The following is a 23,588-nucleotide window of genomic DNA, read 5'->3' as shown; positions in this document are numbered from 1 at the left end:
ATATTATCGGGATTCTAATGAGATTTTTTTTTCGCACTTCATAAAAATGAATATATATATTTATTTCCTCTGTTTTTATTTTTAAATTAAACAAGGAAGAGAAAGTTTTTTTATTGCTATCTTTCTTTCCTTTTATTTTCTTTCATACCAAATAACTAAAAAAACATCTCATTTATCCCTTTTCATTCACTTTCTTTTGTTAAACAAAAATAATGTACTTCAACTAACAAGGAAGAGTTTTTTTTAATTTTTTTTTTTTAGTTTTTGTTAATGTACGACAACTTATTTTTTTAGTTGAAGCCTGTTTGTAAGATATAACTGAGGTCTTAAAGCTTGTAAAAAAAAAAAAAAACTAAGGTCTTAAAATACACTCACTATATGTATATATGTACGATGGTAGAGATACATATGTTTTAAAAAAAACAATGACATGTTATTTGATTAAAATTTTATGAGTTTTTTATTTATAAAAAACAAGAATGATTATATTTAATTTAAGTAAAGTTTTATAAAATTTAATATAATTTACTTATATTGTATATAAAAGTAGAGATTTTTGCATAATTGTTTTTCACTTATCATATATAATTTGCTATGTATATGTTTTGCTCATTTCAGAAGACAAAAATTATAACAATGTAAATTTAAATAAAATCATATTATGAAATTCAGGAAAAGAAAGTTGTGAATGACATCAACTCCTTTAGAAGGTGTGTAAGTTGGTTGAATAATAAATATGTAAATTATTAGTATAATTAATATTTTAATATTTACCTTTAATTTTTACAGATTGAAAAATAACATTATTTTTTCAATAAACATAATGCCATGATTGAACAATTCATAAAGCTAGATGTTACGTTGATACATGTTCACTGCATATGATTAACCCGTAACCCGTAAATGATTACTTAGTAGTAGATAAGCAATTCTGATACCCTCTAACCTATTGCACAATCACATACACAAAATTAGAAGGGAGTTATGAAGGTTAGGGAGTGTGTCATTATTTATTTGAAGAGTACGGCTTAACGTCAATAAGCCTGAAAAAAGACATTTGTTAAGAGTAAATGTGTAAAGAATTTAATTAGAATATGTGGACAATACAAATATTTTTGTATTGTATTTAATTATATATTATTGTATAATTAAATTTATCATTTTTCTAATAATTATTTTAATAATTATGTCTAAGATAATTTTTATTAATTAATGGTGTAAACATATTTATATAAAAAATATATTATCATTAAACTAGCTATCCCTTTCACTCTCTTTTTCTTTTTTTTTTCTTAATAATGATCTCATTCGTTTTTTCTTCTCACTTTCTCTCTTATATGTATAGGTGGTAAAATTGACTATCCAATCCAATGTGAATGAGTCCGGTTGTGGGACATAATGGACGATGCCAAAAAATTCAAATTTTATTTGGGATTATAAAAATGAAGGTCAAGCAATATATAATTCCAATTTTATTGGCTTTTAACAGGTTTCTATAGATTTAGCCTACATAAATCATGATTGAGTGGGACTATAAAAGTTTAAATTTAATTTAGTCCAAAAATTTAAACTCAGATTGTACATTTTATTTATCGGGAGGATTCGGATTGACTCTACTAATTTGGTCCATTTTAACTCCTCGATCTATCTCTGTGTATCTTTCTTAAACCAGACAAAGTATAAATTAAATCCAGCAACAAACTATAAATAAAGAGTAAAATAATTTGTAGCGATAAATATTTTAAAGTAGTTTTGGAATAAATGATGCTATATACTACCACTCGTATATAAAAAAGAAAGAAAAGGCAGAATTGTAATTATGAAGAGAAATAAAAAGGTTGGTGGTCGAAATTACCTAGATGCTGGACAAAAGGAGATTAGATGGTTAACCAGAGTCCTAGGCGATGAAACAACAGAACTGACAAGGGTATATTCGTCCTATTGAAAATATCGAAAGCCGCCTAATTAATTACATCCCCTTCTTAATTCATTAATAATAAAAACAGTAGGAGCAGTGATGTACACAAAGTTTCTCTCTCTAATCTCTATCCATTTTGAGGTGTTCCCACTCAAAAGAGCACTAGCATAGCATAGAACCACCAAAAGACAAAAGCAGAGTGCAAGATAAAAAGCAACCAAGAAATTTCTAGGGAGAAACTCTTCATTTCATTCACCTCTCAACCTCACCGGAAATGCGTTCATGATTACGCAACAGCAACCTCCAGAAAATGCCCCAAGCACTCCTACTTCGTCACCACACTGAAAGAGACACTTACAAGGCAACCGGTTGGAACCGGTCACAAGGCGGAACCCGAAGAGTCACCCCCAGCGTAGAAGAAGATAGCAGCCTGGAGAGGCGGTTGCCGAACGGTGACGTGTACATGGGAAGCTTCTCGGGGAACGCGCCCAGCGGATCGGGGAAGTACCTGTGGAGAGACGGGTGTGTGTACGAAGGTGAGTGGAAGAAAGGCAAGGCGTGCGGGAAAGGAAAATTCTCGTGGCCTTCTGGAGCCACCTACGAGGGCGAATTCAAATCGGGTCGAATGGACGGCTTCGGAACCTTCACCGGATCCGACGGCGACACCTACCGCGGGTCCTGGAGCTCCGACAAGAAGCACGGGTACGGTCAGAAGCGTTACGCGAACGGGGACTTGTACGAGGGGTCGTGGAAGCGGAACGTGCAGGAGGGGGAGGGGCGCTACGTCTGGAAGAACGGGAACGAGTACTACGGGGAGTGGAAGAGCGGCGTCATTTGCGGCCGTGGGACGCTCATTTGGGCTAACGGGAACCGTTACGAGGGCCAATGGGAGAACGGTGTTCCCAGGGGGCAAGGGGTTTTCACCTGGTCCGATGGGAGCTGCTATGTTGGGTGCTGGAACAAGGACCTTAAGCTGCACCAGCTCAACGGAACTTTTTACCCCGGGAGCGGCGATAATCTCACCGTCTCAATGAGGAAGCGTTCTTCCGTTGACAGTGCTAGAGGGAGTGGTGTTAAGAGTTTTCCCAGGATTTGTATCTGGGAATCCGAGGGTGAAGCCGGGGATATAACCTGTGATATAATCGATAATGTTTCGTTGTTGTATCGGGATTCGAGTGGAACCGGGTCAGATCGAGGAGATGTTAACCCGTTTCGCCGGAACCCTTGTTGCTTTTCCGGTGAGGCGAAGAGACCGGGGCAGACTATATCCAAGGGGCATAAGAATTATGATCTCATGCTTAATCTGCAATTGGGTATAAGGTAGGCTTAAATTTAATGCTTATGAAATGATTGTGTTCATTGATTGTGTTTTACTGTTTCTTGATTCAGGGATTTTTGGTTTGTGTTGTGTTTAGGTACTCAGTTGGGAAGGAAGCTTCCATTTCGCGAGAGCTTAAACCGAGTGATTTTGATCCGAAGGAGAAGTTCTGGACAAGGTTTCCGGCTGAAGGATCTAAGATTACGCCGCCGCATCAATCAGTGGAGTTCCGCTGGAAGGACTACTGCCCTATGGTTTTTAGGTTAGCCTTTTCCTTCTGGTTTTCTGATTTTATTTTACTCTATAGACCCAATTGGTATTACAGTGAGTGAATATTTTTTACTCTAATATTCCACTGATAATTACATGTGCAAATTTTGGTGATTACTGTTTAGTCTATTTTAGTTTCATAGCAGCTTTATCTGCCTTTTTTATTCTGCTTTGTTATTGACTGGGTTCTGTTTTTGTATTGCAGACAATTGAGGAAGCTATTTCAGGTGGATCCTGCGGATTACATGTTAGCTATATGTGGGAATGATGCCCTCAGGGAGCTTTCCTCTCCAGGGAAAAGTGGAAGCTTCTTCTACTTGACCCAGGACGACAGATTTATGATCAAGACGGTGAAGAAATCCGAAGTTAAGGTTAGATACATGTGTTACTGTTATAGATCCTCGTTAAATTTGAAAATTTCTTTCCATGTACAATGAATGGATGTGTTTTTATTTTAGTGAGCCCTAGTTTCTGCTCCAATGCAGTAGGTAGTTAAATTCCTTATATCACACACATAGATGGCGATTTTTTTGTGTGGAGATAGGTCCACTTTTTTATCGTAGAAATTTATGCCGATCAGTTTTTTTCTTTTCTTTTCTTCCTTCTATCAAGTTTTCTTCAACTAGTTTGGCTTGGTGGTGGACATCCTTATTGATGCATAACTTTGGCAATTGACTTTCAGGTGCTTCTTCGGATGCTTCGAAGCTACTACCAACATGTTTCGAAATATGAGAATTCTCTTGTGACAAAATTTTATGGAGTACACTGTGTCAAACCAATTGGAGGCCAAAAGGTATATCTTCAAACATAAGTTATCTGCTGTTTAATTTAAGCAATTGTCCTATGTTCCTCAGTACCTGATAATTTGTTGTTATTGAAATCCAGACGCGCTTTATTGTGATGGGCAATCTTTTCTGCTCAGAATATCAAATCCATAGACGATTTGACTTGAAGGGATCTTCACATGGCCGGACAACAGATAAGACCAAGGAGATTGATGAAACTACCACCCTCAAGGACCTGGATCTCAACTTTGTGTTTCGTCTACAAAATAATTGGTTCCAGGATTTCATCAAGTATGTTGTTTAGTGTGTCTTATTTAACTTTTAACACTTTCATGGCTGCTACTTAGCAATGAAATGCATGCATATTTGTTTATTTTAATCTTCTCTTGTTATTATGTGCAGACAAATTGAGCGGGATTGTGAGTTCTTGGAGGCTGAGGGAATTATGGATTACAGTCTTTTAGTTGGCCTTCATTTCCGTGATGATAATACATATGAAAAAATGGGATTGTCACCATTTCTTTTGCGCACAGGTATTTATCCATATTTCACTTCAGTGCTAATAGTACATAATGTTTATATGAGAGTAACAGTGTATAAGTAATTTTGTTGTTGCTTCTTTTAGGAAAGTGGGATTCTTATCAGAGTGAAAAGTTCATGCGTGGTTATCGCTTTCTTGAAGCAGAGCTGCAGGATAGGGATCGAGTTAAATCTGGCCGGTATGTGGAAAAAGTTCAGTTACTTTATCAATATTTTTCTTTATTTTTTATTTTCAAGTTGATGGAATAATTGGGCTGTGGTAACTCCTGCATCCATAGTCTAAGAATACGAGTGGTGGTATTTTGTACACATTGGCACACTACTGAAAAAAAAAAAAGATAAGAACCATTGTCTCTTAAAAGCCTAAAAGATTGTAGACCTGTTGAATTGACTACATTCATGATAATAATTGCAACTTTGCAAATAGTTTGAATTATTTTTTAGAGACTTGAGAGTAGTTGGGGATAGAGTAGGAGTTGTTTGTGGGGAACACATCCCACATGCAGATTGTGGTCCTAATCTCTTTAAAAAGAATTTAGTGTTCTTAATTTAATATTGGCCCGGTTATTATTTCCTATGCATTTTTGTCCATTCGGAATTTCTTCTATACACTCCATCTTATCCATATTTCTTCATGTTTCAGGAAATCATTGATTAGGTTAGGAGCCAATATGCCTGCGAGAGCTGAGCGCATGGCTCGGAGGAGTGATTTTGATCAATACACCCCTTGTTGCAGTGGGGAAACCTACGATGTTGTTTTATATTGTGGGATTATTGACATTTTGCAAGATTACGATATCAGCAAGAAACTGGAGCATGCTTACAAGTCTTTACAGGTTGACCCTTCATCAATCTCAGCTGTTGATCCAAAGCTTTACTCAAAAAGGTTCCGGGATTTTGTGGGCAGAATATTCATTGAAGACTGGTAATAGTAAAATGGAAAAAGAGGCTCAAATATTAACTGATGGAAGAGGGTTTTGATATGAATATCCAGGAAATAGCTGAAAGATGAATCCATTGTTGGAATTGGAGAGCTTGCGGTTGACGGTTTGATTCACTGGCCACTGCTTCTGTGGCTATAACCAAGAGAGCTCACCTGAATGCAGGGTTTCTTTTTGTGGCTGAATTTTGAATGTACACAGCCATGATAATGAAGGCAGGGAGATCTTTGTACATGGAGGATGATAGAAATGATCTCTGTCTTTTTTTCTCTAGTTTTTTTTCCCGTGAATGGGGGGCTTGTGGATTCTTTTTTGTGGTCACAAATAGGATATAAATATGATGTGAAAAATGATAGATAGAGGAGACATGAAAATGTTTCTCTCAGAGATTGGATTCAAGATGCGTGGATAGTTTTTTGTTAATAAAAGAAAGTGTACAGTTGATTTAGAAAGGATAGATGACAATTATTTATTTATTTATTTCTAAATCATGGTAATTCCTCTTCTTTCTTTTTTCCACGGTAAGTTGGGGATTTCTTGTTTAATTTGAGATATTTGGAGACAAGGTTGTGAAATAGAGGGCCAATGGCGCATTGGGATTTCTCCAACACAACCCCAGTCGCTACTTTTTCATTTTCAAAATATAAATAAATGAGTTTTAATGTGACTCTGCTCTGTACGGTGCTGAGGAACATTAAAATTGAAGGGGTCGTTTGGCTTAACTTTTGCAGTGAAAGTGAAGGCATTGGGCGGTGAGGTATGAAAAGCAGAGAAAGCACGAGAAAGATTCGCAAGCGTTTCTTGTTTTTTCCTCTCATTTTGTTTACTTTCTCACTTTTTCATTGTTTCTAGTTGTGATACTATTTTTCTTTTAATTTGTAAAATTTTCGATGTTGACCCCCGATTCCAAAACTTATTTTTGTTGTTCTGTAGAAAGATTAAAAAAAAAGAGCATATTATCAGGTGTGATTGTTTTAGTAAAATACCAGCAAAGGCATAAGCATTATTTAAAAAATCTTCTAAAATTCCCTTTTCTCTCTCAATGGTATTTGCTTAGTGCTAAGAAATTAATAACAGAAACTTTGTTGGAGTATTAATTTTCAATATAAGGATTTTATTTTTAATTTGTTAATCAGTATCTTTGTTAAAAAAGTACTACTATCATTTTTTGTTTTCTATAGGAACTTTTTACGAAATTTGTCTTATACTTTCAATATTTTCTCTAAATTTTCTATTGTACTATTGTTTTATTTTGTGAAATTAATTTTATGTGGATATATTAAGGGAAGAAGTTAAAAAAAAATTTAATATTTTTTTAAAAAACACTATAAAGCATTAATAAATTTTAATACTATTAAGCATTAATCTTTTCTTAAAAAATATTTGCAAAGTGGTTAAAACGTAAAAGAATCTTGTATATAAGACCTAGGAGTATTCTTTGTAACACTTTCCTCGGGACATTATTCGTCACGAACAGCATTATTGTTTGACAACATAATTACGCGGTTATTTCTACTTGTGGTCAATATTCATTGGTCGATAGAATAAACTATTATTGATTCTGAGATGAGATGGGATCGAGAGATAATTATGCTATGCTTATGCCAATGAACCATGGGAGTTGTGCAAGAGATGTGTCTGAATGAAGTTTGAAATTCGTTGCAGAGGTCAAAGTCAGTGGCAGAGGCATAAAGTTTATGCTTATTCTTGCTTTTGTTTTTTTATTCCCTCTAACTATTTCGTGTAATACGTTTGACATAAGGAAGAGAAAAGAATACTACAAAATACTCTCGGTTTGGGGATTCGAATATTGTAGCTCAGCTGTGGCCCGTTTCAAATCTCTAGCTATGAGTAGTAGTATTTATTTTACCAAAAAATTAAGTTAAGTTGAGTTTCGAAGAAGACTCATCAGATTGAATAAATCTCACGGTTCAAGAAATAATTCTAAAAATATTTAGATATTACTCATCAATAATATCCTTACATAAACAATGAAATTTCATATGCATGTCGATATTATCAAACAATCACATATCAAATAAAAAAAAAAAAATTGAACATCATATTTTGCTGAGACAGGAAGCAATTGACCTACGTAACGTCACTGTGAGTAAGTGGGCCCTGGTGTTCCAGAATGGCAACCTGACGATGAATTCTAAGGCCGCCTCGATCCACGTTCTTTCCATTGCAAATCACATTCAGAATCCTTCCTTACAGCTACATATTGTATTTAATGCTACGGAAATAATTAAACTCTCGATAAAATAGTAGTAGATCCCAAATGAAAATTTACCCTTTTCCTTTATAGTAGTAGTAGTATATGACAATTTGTCAATATGAAACATTAATGCCTCGAAACATGGCTAGCATGTGTTGGATTCATAGGCATCAAACAGGCATTAGGCAACAGCATTTAGATCCGATTAGATATCCGTACAACTACAAACCCGGGATTGGTTTCTCCGTATAGTTTAGTAAATGAATTATGCATGCCTTTGCACTTTTGCCTCAGCACAAGGACTCAGCAGGAGCGTTGCTTTTTCCATGTGCACTTCTCAACCCTCTCTGCGTTCCTCCAACTCATTACATTTATATTACTTCCAAAAGAAGAGATTTTAATATAGCTAATCACTGCTACTGCATTGTACTAGTACCTTTGTTAAATTAATCTGCATCTGCTTTGGTTCAGAATTAAGTAGTCACTGGCCTCTAACAATGATGGGTACCTTAAGCCGTTTTAGCAGTTAAGTCCAGTCATATTATAATAACTTGATTTCAACTTTCAATTCAACGGAATGTATTTATAAAACTATTGTCCCTGCTCCCTAGCAATTGTATTGAAGTTAAATCCCAAATCCACAAAAATTAGTTTAAAAACTTACTTGTAATCAGAATTATTAAAAAGGTTAATTACAAACACGCATTTAAATAGATTAATAACTTTACAATATGTAGTCTAATGAGTTTAATAGTACTTGTTAATCTAGTTTTGAATGTATTTACAAGTATATGATCTTAAAATACTAGACTAAAATTCTCTATTTTTTTTTTTTAAAAATGTATGAAATCTTGGTTTTCCAATTTCTATTAATTTTAACATTTAATCATTTTAATTAGCATATAAATTAAGGAGAGTGAAACTTGAATAAATGGTGAGACTAATAACTGTACTAACTGTACTTCCTTTCAAATTAAGTCAGCTAGGTCTATATGAAGTGAGACATTTATTATATAATTGAGGAGTTAGTGACACTATTAACTGATGCTAACTCTAAATATTTACACACCTGAGGTTCTTTTCTCTTAGTCTCTCCCTCACTTTACGTCGACTATTCTTTTCATAATCTCTTGCCAACATCTCTTTGTGCCACTAGCGTCTCTTGTTGTCATCAACAATCTCCTTCAATCTAGAAATTCAAGTATTTTTTATATATAAAGCCCCTTTAGGCTTCAACAAATCAAATAGATTTGTTTAAGGTAAGGATACACTGAGTATATCTAACATCTTATAGATAGATACAAGATTATGCTCGCAGTCAATACTTTCAAGTTTAAGGTGTTTTTGTGAGTTGAAACATAAAATGAGATTAAAACATTCTTTGCCCAAACGATTAAAGCACCAGAGCATTAACATGATCATAAATGCCTATAGACTCAACATGTGTTAGGCCATCGTCTCATAAGTAGGTACAAACATTACAACTCCTTTCGCCTGATATGCGATAAAACCCATATGTCAAAACTTAATATTTATTTATATTAGTAAAAAAATTTGAGATATCCAATTCGTTTTATGACTTAACAATAGATGTTCATTTGAAAAATGGATTAGCAACTCAAGCCTAATCATGCAAAGTTCATTTCTCTTTCACTCTCACTCACCTTTCAACGCAAAATTCTTGCCCTTTTTATAGCAAAGTGTTTTCTTTTGAAATTTTATTTTCTTTCTTACTTTCTTTCTTTTGTTTTCTATTTTCCATTTATTTTTAAAAAAATTACCTTTTTGAGATTGCATTAGTTCACAACTAAGTTTTTAGTTCAACATGTTGCCCTCTACTTCAAACTTGAAATTATTGCTTGTTTTCAAACAAGTTATGTTTCTAAACAATCCCAAACTTAAGCTTTAGCTTAAAAAAAAAATTTCTAATTGAAGGGACTAATATGATCTTTCAGGCTCAAAGGTTGTAACTGAGGGGAAATTATTAAAAGAACAAATTGGTTAGTTGCAAGCTCAAAGTAGCTAGCAAGGTAGGTCTAAGTTGTTGATCTTAAATGTTCAAAAAAATTAAATATATTAAGCTTGTTTGCTTCGTTTCTACTCTTATAAATTTCCTTAATATATTAATTAAGAAATAAAATATAAAGTAAATTAAAAAATTATTTTTAATATTAAAAATAATTAGTATTTAAATTATTAAATATTCAATATATAAAGTTTAAGCTCTTGATCTAAATGTTCAAACAATTTAAATATATTATACGGACCAAAAGTTAAAAAAGATCGAGTGATATTCATAATGAAAAAATATTATATATTTTTAAAAATATAAATATACTTATATTTTAATTGAATAGTACTTTTTTTTCTAAAATATTAACAGGATATATGATTGCTCTTTAGAAAATCCTTATCTTAAAGGCACACGACCATATATGGGCATGTCATGACTCAAGGACCTTTGGTCTTGGATACTCTCATTTTGGTGCTTTGGAAATTGAAAGTTTCGGAACTTGCACATTAACCTGTATAAAAGTAAGGTAAGCTAGGTGAAATGAACATTAGTATGTGCTGCGGAAGCCAAGTACTTTTTGTTCATTCAAAGATATGATGATTCTGTCATTCCTCGCAATACCTAACGATAGCTGTGAGAATTTATTTGTTCAATTGTATTTATGATAGTAGAATGATTCTGTCTGTTATTCTTTGAAACATGATAAAAACATTTCACTTTAAGCGTTTATAATTTTATGTTTACATAATAATTATTGTGTTAAAAATTTATTGAACAAAAAATAATTATCATTTTAATTTTTTAGTGTAACTGTAGTCTACATTTATATTCTAATTGAAAAATATTTATTGAACAATCTTGAGTGATTTGAGAGAGAAAAATGATTAATTTAATGGATAATGTAGTTAGAAAAAAAAAGATAGAAAAAAAGAAAATTATTGATTCAACGTTTGAAAGTTTGGGTTGTTAAAATATAAGATTGGTTTGTTTAAAATTTAAAAAAAATAATTTTAGCATAAATGCTCTTTAAAATAAATGTTTTTTCAATAAATAGGTAAAATTAATTTTTTTCAAAATAAGAAGAAAATCATTTTTTGAAAATAACTATTTATTTTTTGAAAAATGAGTTTTAACAAACCCACCCATTCAACTTAGATTAGGATTTAATTTAATTTTTGGAAGTAGGTGAATGTTAATTCTCAATAAATACGATGAGCATATTTGAGGCAGTAAACACAACTACCCTATCTTTTTCATTAGCGTTGGGTACAAGGTAGTTAATTAGTAGCCACTTTTTAGCCCACCTTCCACATTTAACACACAGTTTACTGCGGCTGCACCAGAGCTTAAAAAAGTGAACATCCGTGGCGTGCGCAAACCAGATCTACCGACACATATATTTCACTGATCCACCAGAAAAGCAAAGTTACATTTATTCAACTTTCGCCTCTATAGTGATAATCTAATCAGTGAATCTTAATTTGTTGCGCATGCCTTATGTTTCGGCTTCAATTAATGGAGGTGTACATGCCAGAATCAACACATTAGAGTATGACGAAAATACTTTGCAAATCACGACAATGACACCTAAAGTTATCAAAATGATGATAAAAGTCGTACGTTTCCATACTCCAGCCAGCATACGTGTATGCATTATCCCTCTAATTTGAACACAAGCCACAGAAGGTGTGTATGCCCCTGACAAGCATAATAATCTATGGCTTTGGTCCCTAATCCCTATACACCTAGTCACCACCATCCATGCATGAATCTCTTTCAAATTCACGATTTTACGTCAAATATCATAGAATATCGATGAAAGTGTCAATATGTTATTGCATATATAAATAAATAATTGATTTCTCCTTTTCTTTTTCAAACTTATATATCCCTTTTATATTTAGGAGTTTCCTACAATTTGGAGTACTATATATAAAGATGCAGCTAATGTTACGACACATGTTGTTTGAAAAAAAATATATACATAGAATCAATTACAATTAGGCATGTACGCAGATCTAAACCATCAACACATGATCAACCCAAATGCAACTGTATTATGTCATTTGAGATATGTATTTTTTTTTTCTTGTAATAGTGTTGGATTTGAACAATTAGACTTATAAGGAAGCACTGAGAGGATTAGCGAGATACTTAATTATAGCATTGTGAGATACTTATATCCAAGTTTCAATTAAAGACAATTTAGAAAAAAGTTTACTATTCCTTCCTTTTTTATATTTAAAATTATTACACATGGATTGAAAAATATTTAATATAATTAAAAATTATTATATTTGGATTAAAATATCCTTATTTAATACATTCATCTTTGATACATATATCACTAGGAGTGAGTATTCCATTAAAAACTAAAACATCAAAAAAATGAGGAGATACACTGGTATTTTTTTAAATAAGTCATGTTAATTAGTATTCTTAATGTATTGGTTAAGAAATCAAAATATAAAAAATAATTTGAAAACCATATATCGAACTACGCAAAAAAAAAATCATGAAGTATGCATTGTAAATGTGTTAGCTTTAATATTAACTGCCTTAAAAGTTAGTATACAACTAATAATTTTCTAATTACTACTAGTACTTAATAGTATTTAAACAAATTACACTAACATTACATTCAAAATTAAGTAATGTTAGTAATTTTTTACTTAATATGAATTTTTTTCTTACAATATTTTATCAACAACTTAAATAAATGGAACATAATGAGACTGATTAGAGTTTTTAGCTGTGTGAGCTTATCAGTTAATGCATTGTTTCCCAAGCTTTCAAAGTAAGTAAGGCTTATTTATTGGGTGGCCGCCACATGTCGGGAAAAGGGCACAATTGTTTCCAACGAGGCTTGTCTAGAGGGGAACAAGCCACTTCTCCATAATTGCTTATATAGATGCTCATTATTATTCATATATACTAGTTCCCCTACCAAACTATGACATAAATATGATAGCATAGAAAATAAGTTCAATTTCTGGTCAATTATAGAGTCCCAAGTATCCAACCATGTGGTGGATTAATCAATGCAGATCTAATATGCTGCAATATTTTCTTCCTATGATGATCTTGAGGTAGAATATGAATATGGGTGGTTGCCTGGTTGGAGAACATTAGATTTGCATGCATTTCATACTCTTGACAATGTTAACTTGCAGCTCACTGTTTCATCTGATTTGAATTATTATGACGGTGCTGCTAAACCAGAACAATTGTTAAGAAGTGTTGCTAGTAAGTGTCAAATTATGAATAAAGATTTCACCCCATTTCAAAATTAATATTTTTAAGGTTAATAAATTAATATTTTTTTATTAATAAATATTAGTTCGTTAGTTTTTGTTAAAAATATCAATTCATAGAATTTAAATCATAGTTGTGAAATCTAGTTTGGTCCGGTCGGTCGGACTGATACAATTGGGACTTGGTGGCTTAATTGAACCAATTTCACTATTGGATCAGTCAAATAATTAACTCGGGATGATTCGATCAAATTCAACTGGTTAGGTCATCAGATTTTGGTTGGACCGGTCGGTTTTACAAAAATGAAATGAATTATCTCTGTGAATAGGGATGAACTTTTCTCATACAAATAATATTAGTTACATACTTATAATATATATATATATATATATATATATATATATATATAATTTAAATTTTTTAATATATACTATATCAAACCGGGTCAATTATCAGTTCGTCATCACTTGGTCACTAATCTATGTAAAATCATATATTGAGTGTCGAGTGTCTCTCATAAAATTTGGTATAACATATTATTGAATGAAAATTAAATTATTAATATAAATATCATAGATCTGCATTAACAATATAATATCACATTAATAGATAAATATCTGATGTCGATATAAAAAAATAATGCATATTCTCAATATAAAAAGCTAGCTATAAAGACTATTCCAACAAAAGTAATCCTAATTATACCAGCTAATACAGTTTTTCAATAACATGCATGTCAAAAAAAAAAATTATAGCTTTGAATATCTAAAATCAGCAATTCTATTATGCTGAAAACTATAAGCCTCGATAAATTTTGCGGTTTCCCTTTTACTAAGGAGGCGTTTGTTTGAGGATATGAATATTTCGGAAATTATGGAATTTGGAATATTACATTCCCGTCATGTTTATACAAGTTTTGTAAAATTATATCCAAAAATAATTCATTCCTTGAAATTTAAAATATACACATGATTATCTTACTTCTTATTCCCATGAAAAAAGATAAGTATATTGAATTTTCATGAGAATATAAATTATTTTTTTTATAATAATTACATATTCCCACTTTACTGTTCCACATTTTTTTAAGTAAATAATTTTTTCCCCTGAAATTATACTTGTCAAAGAAACATGTTTATGAGAATAATATTTTCAGGCATAATATTCCTGAAAATATGATTATCCATAATGAAATTTCATATCTTAAAACAAATCCCCACTAAGACAATAATTTGTAAGAGGAGTAATAGCAACATAATTCCACTTTCTTTAGAATACATTTTTTAGTATTCATGAAATTTATTTAAAATTATAAAATTATGGAAAATTTTATTAAATAAAAAAGAGATAGCCTCTCTTCAAAAAATAAAATAAAAGAAATTACCCACAATTTTTATAATTTTCCTTAAGTTTCAAGTTAGTTTAAAGTAGTGTGTTAAGAAGTTTGTCTTGCATTACTAATTTTAAAGTAGAATTAATTTAGAATGTGTGCAATAATTAATTGTATTTTAATTAATTTGTCAAAGATATATATTGTACCTAAATGATAACATTAGGGATTGTGATCTTTGCAGTAACCTTTTCAACTGCACAAATCCTAATCTGTCACAAGATTTACTTTTGTATTAAACTGAAGAATGAAAATTCCTTTTAAAAATCAGTCAGTCTTATTTAGAACTGCATGCGCGCAGTGCAATTATCAACTGTCATATATGTTCATACTTCTTCTAGACATCAAACTGCGAAATCTTGATTCATCCAAATATTTAAAGTGTTTTCCAAACCTTGTTGGAGTATATTATTTATTCATTAATAAACTGCAGAAATATGAGGTCTTATTGCTATATATTTCCATTCATATTTTTATTTTTTAGAAGTGTTTTTCTTGGATTGATTAAATAGTAGTTGGTTCATTAATATTGTTCTCCTTTCCCTTTATTTCCCCTCTGTCGTTCTCATCTTACTTCTGTGAGGGAATTGAACTTGCACGCACCCCTCCACTTTTGAATGGTTAATTAGTTTCGATCAACCACTTTTTTATCTAAGTTATCTTATCCAACTGCAGTCAATAGGCATGTAGTTTGCAGTTAATTAATTATTTACATGTGAGTTCTCTTCCACTTAATTGCAGTAACAAAATTATTGTATGACTGATAATAAAACTGCTAGTTCATGTATGCAACTAAAGCAACCAAGTTCTGTATTCAACCATCGTCGTCGCTTTTGATCGTAACTCTGAATGGTTTCATACTTACATTGCCTAATCATTAAAATGTTTGGATATAAAAAAGTTCTTTTAGGTTTGAGGTTTCCCTGCTAAGGTTACTGTCTAGAAGTATAAATTAAGAGGTAAATAGTGATCTTCAAAAGACGAATCTCAAACCCAAACATGAGGTTCCAATAGAGGGGGACAGTCTTCCTCAACACGTTGTTTTATTTAATTATCTTCTTCCATTTTGATATTGGATGCACTAAAAACTTATGTGGTAGCATTGAGCCCCTCCATCATATGTACAAAACATTTAAATAATAAAAGTCTTCATAATGTTGTCTACGGTTTGAGGATAGAGGCATCATCTAGAATATTCAGAAATTTAGGCAAAAACAGTTGCCAAACTCTCGGACCCATGCACTTTTCTGAAACATGTCATAATCAAAATCATATACCATCTTCCCAGCTAGGAATAATTTTTTGTTTGTTTCTCTCTTTTTTTCAAGGGGTCTACCAAGACTCCTATACCATAATTCTCTATATTTTTTTTCTCTAAATCATAATATCCCCTTATAAAACAAATCATATTCCACACAAATAAATTATTATGAACAATAAAATTCTTCTTTTAAAAATTACGTAATATCTTAATTCTCTATTTGTAACATCAATAATGAACAGATAATAACCAAAGCTTCAATCCAATGATAATGTCAGGCTTTGGATGATGTCAATGTGACGACTTGTATATATAGGCTCTAAAAAAATATAGGTATTTGTTGACTTCGATTGGAATTTTTGAATAATTCTGACTTAAATTCCAAGACCCCAGTTAATTAAGGAATCGTTCAATGTATGTAGTGGTGGCTACTATAGGTAAGTGACAGCAATTGGATGGTGCATTTTTTCTGGTTTAAATCGCGTGAAAGTTAAGACTAGTAGGACATAATATACATAGATAATGTTCAATAAACGCGATTGGCCCTGCCATTTGTTGTTGTAGGTGAAGTGGAACTCCTTTTTAAAGATTTTCTGTAATGTTCTTAGTGCCCGACCACATGGATGCTAATAAAGTGGGATCTTGTCATAGGCAAAGCTCATAAAACCCACATAATAAGAATCTATAAAAAAAAAATTCTTATAATTCTTATTTAAGAAGTACCATATACATCATGAGATTTAGGAAATTCTCATATTGATCAAAATCATGGAAATTTCGGCTTGTTTAATTGCTTATTGTTTTTTAAAAAAATAGTTATAGTTTTGATTTTAACTTTTGTCCTGTATCTGTTAAAGTGGAAGAAGAGGTCCAAAAAACACTTGTTTTGGAAATAATTTTCAAATTTTAATAAATTTTGAATGAAAATATTTATTGGTGAAAATTGTACCATTATTTTAGAAAAACAATTGAAATATTGAAAAGGAAATCGAACAAAAAAATTATTTTATATTTACATCTTCCCGGAGGTGAAACTGAAATTATGCAAAATGTGAGAAAATATGCATATAACGAAATTTATGGATTATAACTAAGGCATTGTTGTCAAAGCCTGTCCGCTCTTGAATATAACTTGGGCCTCTGATCATGGATTGGTGATGACTCCCTTAACCTCAAAGAGGGCTGAGCCTTAGGGATCTCATATTAATGTGGGGGCTCTCTTTTGTTTAAGGCATTGTATGGATAATTTTTTTCAGAAACATTTTTAAGAAAAAAAATTAGATGAGCATCTCTATAAGCTAAGCTAAAGTTAACTTATGTATTGTAAAAGTCCTCTTGTATAATTTTTTAAAATATCATTTGTAACTTATGTACAAGTCAAATTCAATATTTGGTCCAATTTGTCGAATGACCTCAAAATGTTTTTTTTTTCCATTGTTATTGGGGGTGGGGGTGGGAGTGGGTGGTGTTTCGGGGATTATTGATCAAATATCTAAGTGAAGTACAGATTTGTTTTGCATTAGTTGAGGTCCCTTTTGTGGTGGTCATTATCAAACCAAGGAAGAGGCCCCCTCAATAAAATGTACACCAAAAAAAAAATTTATATTTGCACTTAAAAGTAGACAAGGAATGTCATGAGTAAGGTCTCTCAATATGAGTACAAAGAAACCCCACTTTGGCACATAAATAGTTGTGATTTTATGTCAACCAAAACAATAATTGACACATTGTCCAGGCCCTCTCGTGGGATGTTTGATTTGTGCCCACATGTTGCTGGGTCTAATGTATTTCTTCGATATGTGATTGTGCTTGATTTTAAGCTTTTGGGACATGAAAGGGATCAAATCAATATCATTTTGATACATACCGCATCACAAGATCGATACTATTACTAGATTTTAACCCATTTCAAGGCAACTTGTTTGTGGTCCTTAGAGTGGTTGAGAACAATGAAATGAAAGTGAGTTGTGAGCTCCTTGCGACTAGACAGTATGCTTTAACAATGACAATTCCAATTGACCAAAAAGAAAACCAATTTTGTTGTGCAAAATATAATGACAACACATAAATGAGTTCGTGTGAATGGTGTGATGAGTTGGGCATGAGCATAAATCCTGGCCCAGTAATTAAAACAGACATACTTCAACCCCCCAAAAAAATGGAGACATGCACTTATCTTTTTGAAAACAAATAGACGCGCAATCTTGAGTCTTTGACACGACATCAATATAGTTGCTGTAAAAATAATTGTTAGAAAAAAATTTAGGATTAACTATGATTTTGATTCTCAAAATATTAACTTGTATTGGTTTTAGTCTTCCAAAAACAATTCATTACATTTGTTCTCTAATTTTTTCAAATTTTCCTTGAGTTATTTTTTTTTTATTGATAAGAATCAAAGACAATACTAAATATTCATGGACCAAGCTCAATCAATGAGTTAGACTCCTTTTATAATAATTTGATAAATGGAAAATATTTTGGTGTATATTTTAATTGAAATATATTATAAAATCTTTTAAAGAATATTCTACAGTGATATTATTAAACTAAATAAATTAATTTGTATATTTTATCATAAATGAGAAAAAGTGTAATATTCACATCTCTTGAGAAAAGAGAGTGTAATTTATTTTAACATAAAAAAGAAGTGAAATCTAATACTTGCATATTCCAAAGAAGACTGCACAAGTTACTTAAACGATGTTAAATTAAATGAACTATACTGTATATTTTAATATAAGAGTAGAGGACAATAAATTACTTGCAAACAGAAGAGTATAGTTCAGTTTAATCTAATTAAAAGGCAATAAAATAGCATGATGATTTTTTTTTTTTGTGGCCCATATATGATTGTTTATGAAATATCTCGATTGGTCACTGAAATTTTTACTCTCTTCCCGAAAATCTGCTGGTTTAATCATTCCGATGTCTTAGGTTTAATCATTACCAATTTTCAACAACTTCTACCGTTTTTAAAAGAGAAATGGTTTGGATTCATCAAAACAATTGGCTCGTACTTCCCGCCTGTTGCTACGCGCACCACCATAATTGCTGATACACTCAGTAAAATCATGAAATTTCATTTTTGTCCTTTCCTAAAATGATACGGATTGATGAATTTGTAAGCCTCATACAGATTTAATTTAAAATTTAAAATTAATTACATCAAACCCATACTTTTCATATTATTAGCATGATTCTCTAACCAACTAAGCTAATATATCAATTATGTTATAAAATAATTAATGTTGTTATATATAACAATAAAATTTCTTATATATTTAATACACATGTAAATTTAGATAATAAATTTTGTGACAATTAATTTTGATCTAATAATTAATTTGTTAACATATATAAATTGTAAATAAAAATCATAGGTTTCATAAAAATTTAGTATATCAATCATTTTATAATTTTTCTCATTTATGATAAAATATATAATTTAATTTATTAAGTTTAATAATATCACTGTAGAATATTCTTTAAAAGATTTTACAATATATTTCAATTAAGATATATACCAAAATATTTTTCATTTATCAAATTAACTCAGTTGATTAAGCATGGTCTATGAATATTTAGTAAGCCCAATTATGAAATTTGCTAGATTAGAAGAATGGTCCATTAGAAGAATTATGTTTGTAAAGCTAGGAGCAAAGTAGTAAAGTAAACCCAATGCAAACTAGTGTCAAAGATTGAACATGTATTGCTAAACTTCGAGACACGGGACCCACCAAGCATGTTATTTCAATCTACCAAATCAATAATCCCCAAAAATTTCCTACAACCAAGCATACAACCATTTTCATTTGAACACACACTACATAACCAACTAAAAAGCTAGACCCAACACCACCTAGACTAGATGTGAAATAATATTTCAGACATAATAGTTGTCAAGAAGATCATGAAACATTATCTAAGTGTGTCTGCCCAGAACTAAATTTTCAACATGACCAAGCAGTGATTGATTCATACTTTGCCAAGTAGCACAAGTTGAACTTCCAAATACAATAAATTACACGTGAATTAAACAAAATCAATCGAATTATAGTAAAACATTATTGTTTTTCTTACAACATTGACCATTAGAAAACAACATCACAAAAAATAGGAGCCGTTTACTTTTTCTTTTTGCCGGCAATGGCAACCTTCTTACCCTTCAAGGTCCTGCAATTGTTCTTGGTTCGCTGGCCTCTGCAAGGAAGCCCCTGAATGTGCCTTATTCCTCTGTAGCACTGAATGTCCTTCAGTCTCTTTATATTAACCGCATTGAACCGTCTCTGAATCCCCCAATGAGATTCAATTCCACAGTTAGTTAGAATTCACAAAGAGACTCACTCACAGAAAAAGAAAAAATCGAGGAAATATAAGGTTAGTTTAGTGGTGAAGGAAGAAGAGAAGGGGACAGAGGTTAAAACCATAATTTCAAAAAATAAATAACAACTAACAATACTAATTACTAACAACTAACATTTGCAAATAAAACCTAACAACACTAATTTCTAACAAACAATTAACATTTTCCTATAAAAAAACGAAAGGGTTAAAACCGTAATTTTACCAGGTCGCCTTCAATCATATATTTGGAGACTTCGTCCCTGAGAGTGATGAGCTCCTCCTCAGTGAGTTCCTTCGTGATTTTGTTATCCATTTGGATATCACACAGAATCTGTTTTGCTCTGGTCCTGCCAACTCCATGAATGTACTGCAGCGAGTACTCGATTCGCTTGTTGTTCGGAATCTCCACACCTCCAACACGAACGCACTTGATGCTTAACCCTTGAAACTGCACGCATAGCAATCAATCATACACCTTCAGTACATGTTTTACTGTGCGAAACGTGAAACCCTAATTATGCGTCGTTACCTTTGGGTTGTTGAGAACGGGAACGGAGAGTGTCTTGGAGAGGCGAGAATTGGAGATGATAGCGAGCGAAGGTGCCACGGGCATTGCCAGCGTTTGTGCCATCTTCTGTTCTTTGATCTCTGCAAATTTTCCACCATAGCCATAACCGTAGTCATAGCCTTATCTATTTCTTCACCCCACTACTTTGAATCTCAAAGCCCATTTCTGACCCAATTTGCACGTTATACATTTGGGCTTGTTTATATCTTCAGGCCCAGATCTACTCTGGACCTAATTTGCCCTTTAAAAACAGGGAGTTGCTTTTCTTACTTCACTCTTTGCTATTCTCACCCCCCACATTATATGAAATCTCTCTTCGATAATGAACTTGGTCATCTGAATCTCAATGGTGATTGCTTCACACCATCGTGTGAATTTGAGGTGTTGCCCATTCCCAACCATAACCCGCAATGGGATTGTCTCTCGCGAAGAGAACCCGAGCTTGGTCACTAACTCCTCTTGGATGAAATTGTGAGTGCTGTCGCCATCCATGAGGATCACGACCTGGTGGCCGGAGAGGAAGCCTAGCAATCGGAGTGTTTCCAGGGCCAAATGACTCGTCAGAGAGTTGAAACTAATTTGGGTTTGAAGTAGGTCATTGGAGTCAGGCGAAGCGGGTCACTGGTCAAGGCCTTCTATATTTATTACTGGAGGGTTTTCTTCGTCCGCGATTAAGAGGAAAACCTTAGAGGCACAACAATGGCCTCTATGGTATTTGTCGTCGCTTGAGAGCTGGGGTTGGTGGTCGTGGTGGCGGAGGTAGAAGCGTGGCAAGCGATGGAACTGAATGTGAGGGAAGGACCAGAGTGGTGTGTGGAAGGCGCCCTCAAGGAATCAATTGCGCATCCAGGTGCTTTTCTTCTTGAAGGCGTGCAAGGCCGGTCGCCTGCACCAGAGTCAGAGGCTGCAGTGCCTGGACCTCTTGCCGAATTTCTGGGGTGAGCCCATAAATGAAGCAACTCAGGAGGAACAGAGGAAGAAGCCTTATAATCCGATTTGTCAAATCCTCAAAATCAGACAGGTATTGTGCTATTGACCCTTTCTGTGTGAGTATGAAAAGAGCCCCAATGGGATACTCATATTGAGAGGGCACAAATCTAATCTAGAAAGCCTGGAGAAACACCAACCATGAGGTGAATTGACCATTGTTGGCCATCCACTCAAACCAGGCAAGGACACTGCATTCCATATAAAACGAAACAATCGTGAGACGATCATGCTCTGAAGTACCATGATACTCGAAAAATTGGTTGATCTTAAAGATCCAACCAAGAGGATTAGTGCCATCGAATCTTGGGACATCTAATTTCATTATGTGATTGAATGCAGGTGTCGGAGGTAGAGCAGGTGCAGGGGTTGGTAATGAAGGTGAGGCAGAGGGAACGAGTGGTATGCTTTGAAGCAACTCCTCAAATTTAAGGATCAACGATTGCATAGACTCCCCAAGCAAAAGCTGATGATTTGTGAGCCTGAGGATAGCATCCTCTAGCTTATTCTAGGCACCTTTGGCCTTAGAGGAGTTAGCCATGACAACGAGAGCACCAAAATGATAGGTAAAAACTATGAAAATTGGCTTGGAGAGTGAGGACCTCTAGAAAAGACAAAAAGAAAGATAAGTGTATTTCATTCATATCCTTGCTGATTATTACATAGTTATATATATTGTAATTCTTACTAACAGAATTGCAAAACGTGCTGGGGAATATTAAAAAATAACAGAATGCGGTTATGCTTGTCCCCTAGCACCACTACTCACCAAGATTCTCTACTCTGCCAGCTCAGCCACTATTGCTCCCTCACACGTAGTCCCTTAGGTAAGCTGGTTTTGTAATTGTTCTTTTACCCCTGCCTTCTAACTGAACCCCTGCATTCATGTCTGCACTTGGCTCTTGACTTGTTGTTCCTTGCATTCTGCTATCAACGAAGTTGGATACTTCGACCTCGTCGTTAAGGTTTACTTCAAAGGGTTGCACCCTATGTTCCCCAACGGTGGGATCATGTCTCAATATTTGGACTCTCTCCCCATTGGTTCTGTCTTGGACGTGAAGGGCCCACTTGGCCACATTGAATACACTGGAAGAGGAAACTTCCTCGTTCATGGGAAGCCAAGGTTTGCCAAGAGACTAGCCATGTTGGCTGGTGGCACCGGAATCACACCCATTTACCAAGTGGTTCAAGCCATTCTAAAGGACCCAGAGGACTGCACCGAGATACATGTGGTTTATGCGAACCGAACCCAGGATGATATATTGCTGAGGGAAGAGCTTGATGAGTGGGCTAAGAAGCATGACAGGTTGAAGGTGTGGTACGTGGTACGAGAAAGCATAAGAGAAGGGTGGGAATACAGTGTGGGGTACATCACGGAAAGTATCATGAAGGAGCATATTCCAAACGCATCTCCTGATACCTTGGCGTTGACTTGTGGACCACCCCCCATGATTCAGTTCACGGTGCAGCCGAATTTGGAAAAGATGGGCTACGACATCCAGAACAACTTGCTCGTGTTTTAGGGGACTAAGGTAGAAGATTGTATATGTGTGTATATTTTATAATATACTATAAATAATGGTGTGGCATGATTGAATTGCTGCTTCAAAGTGACATGAATTCTTATGTGGCTACCTTATTATTTGCCACTGTTCGTAATATCATAGTATACATGTTCGGGGACTTTGTTGTTTGATGGTTTGCAGTAGGGGTGGGTTTTGCTGTATGTTTTTTCATCATGTTATAGTCACTTATTTTTGTTGGTGCTGTAATTCT

General features: G+C 33.3%; 3 protein-coding genes across 3 annotated transcripts; 2 read left to right on the top strand and 1 right to left on the bottom strand.

Annotated features, from left to right (window-relative positions):
• Nucleotides 1-1,997: 1,997 nt before the first annotated feature.
• On the top strand, nucleotides 1,998-6,224 carry LOC100813118 (phosphatidylinositol 4-phosphate 5-kinase 1). Its single transcript, XM_003526561.5, has 8 exons — nucleotides 1,998-3,238; nucleotides 3,334-3,498; nucleotides 3,712-3,877; nucleotides 4,189-4,299; nucleotides 4,392-4,582; nucleotides 4,694-4,824; nucleotides 4,917-5,010; nucleotides 5,475-6,224. Exons 1-8 carry the CDS (start codon nucleotides 2,229-2,231, stop codon nucleotides 5,758-5,760), a joined length of 2,154 nt encoding a protein of 717 aa, XP_003526609.1. The 5' UTR covers nucleotides 1,998-2,228; the 3' UTR covers nucleotides 5,761-6,224.
• A 13,587-nt stretch (nucleotides 6,225-19,811) lies between these two features.
• Nucleotides 19,812-20,923, bottom strand: LOC100499902 (30S ribosomal protein S13, chloroplastic). Its single transcript, NM_001250760.3, has 3 exons — nucleotides 20,787-20,923; nucleotides 20,481-20,705; nucleotides 19,812-20,199 (listed from the first exon to the last, which is right to left on the bottom strand). The coding sequence occupies exons 1-3, from the start codon at nucleotides 20,886-20,888 to the stop codon at nucleotides 20,038-20,040; spliced, it is 489 nt and encodes a 162-aa protein (NP_001237689.2). The 5' UTR covers nucleotides 20,889-20,923; the 3' UTR covers nucleotides 19,812-20,037.
• A 679-nt stretch (nucleotides 20,924-21,602) lies between these two features.
• Nucleotides 21,603-23,335, top strand: LOC100779081 (inducible nitrate reductase [NADH] 1). Its single transcript, XM_041016085.1, has 3 exons — nucleotides 21,603-21,675; nucleotides 22,155-22,214; nucleotides 22,752-23,335. Exons 1-3 carry the CDS (start codon nucleotides 21,603-21,605, stop codon nucleotides 23,333-23,335), a joined length of 717 nt encoding a protein of 238 aa, XP_040872019.1.
• Nucleotides 23,336-23,588: the final 253 nt, after the last annotated feature.

Source organism: Glycine max, chromosome 6 (assembly GCF_000004515.6).
Source record: "Glycine max cultivar Williams 82 chromosome 6, Glycine_max_v4.0, whole genome shotgun sequence".
In the NCBI taxonomy this organism is placed as follows: domain Eukaryota; kingdom Viridiplantae; phylum Streptophyta; class Magnoliopsida; order Fabales; family Fabaceae; genus Glycine; species Glycine max.
The sequence above is the reverse complement of the archived record's forward strand: the minus strand, read 5'-3'. Positions and strand labels throughout refer to the sequence as shown.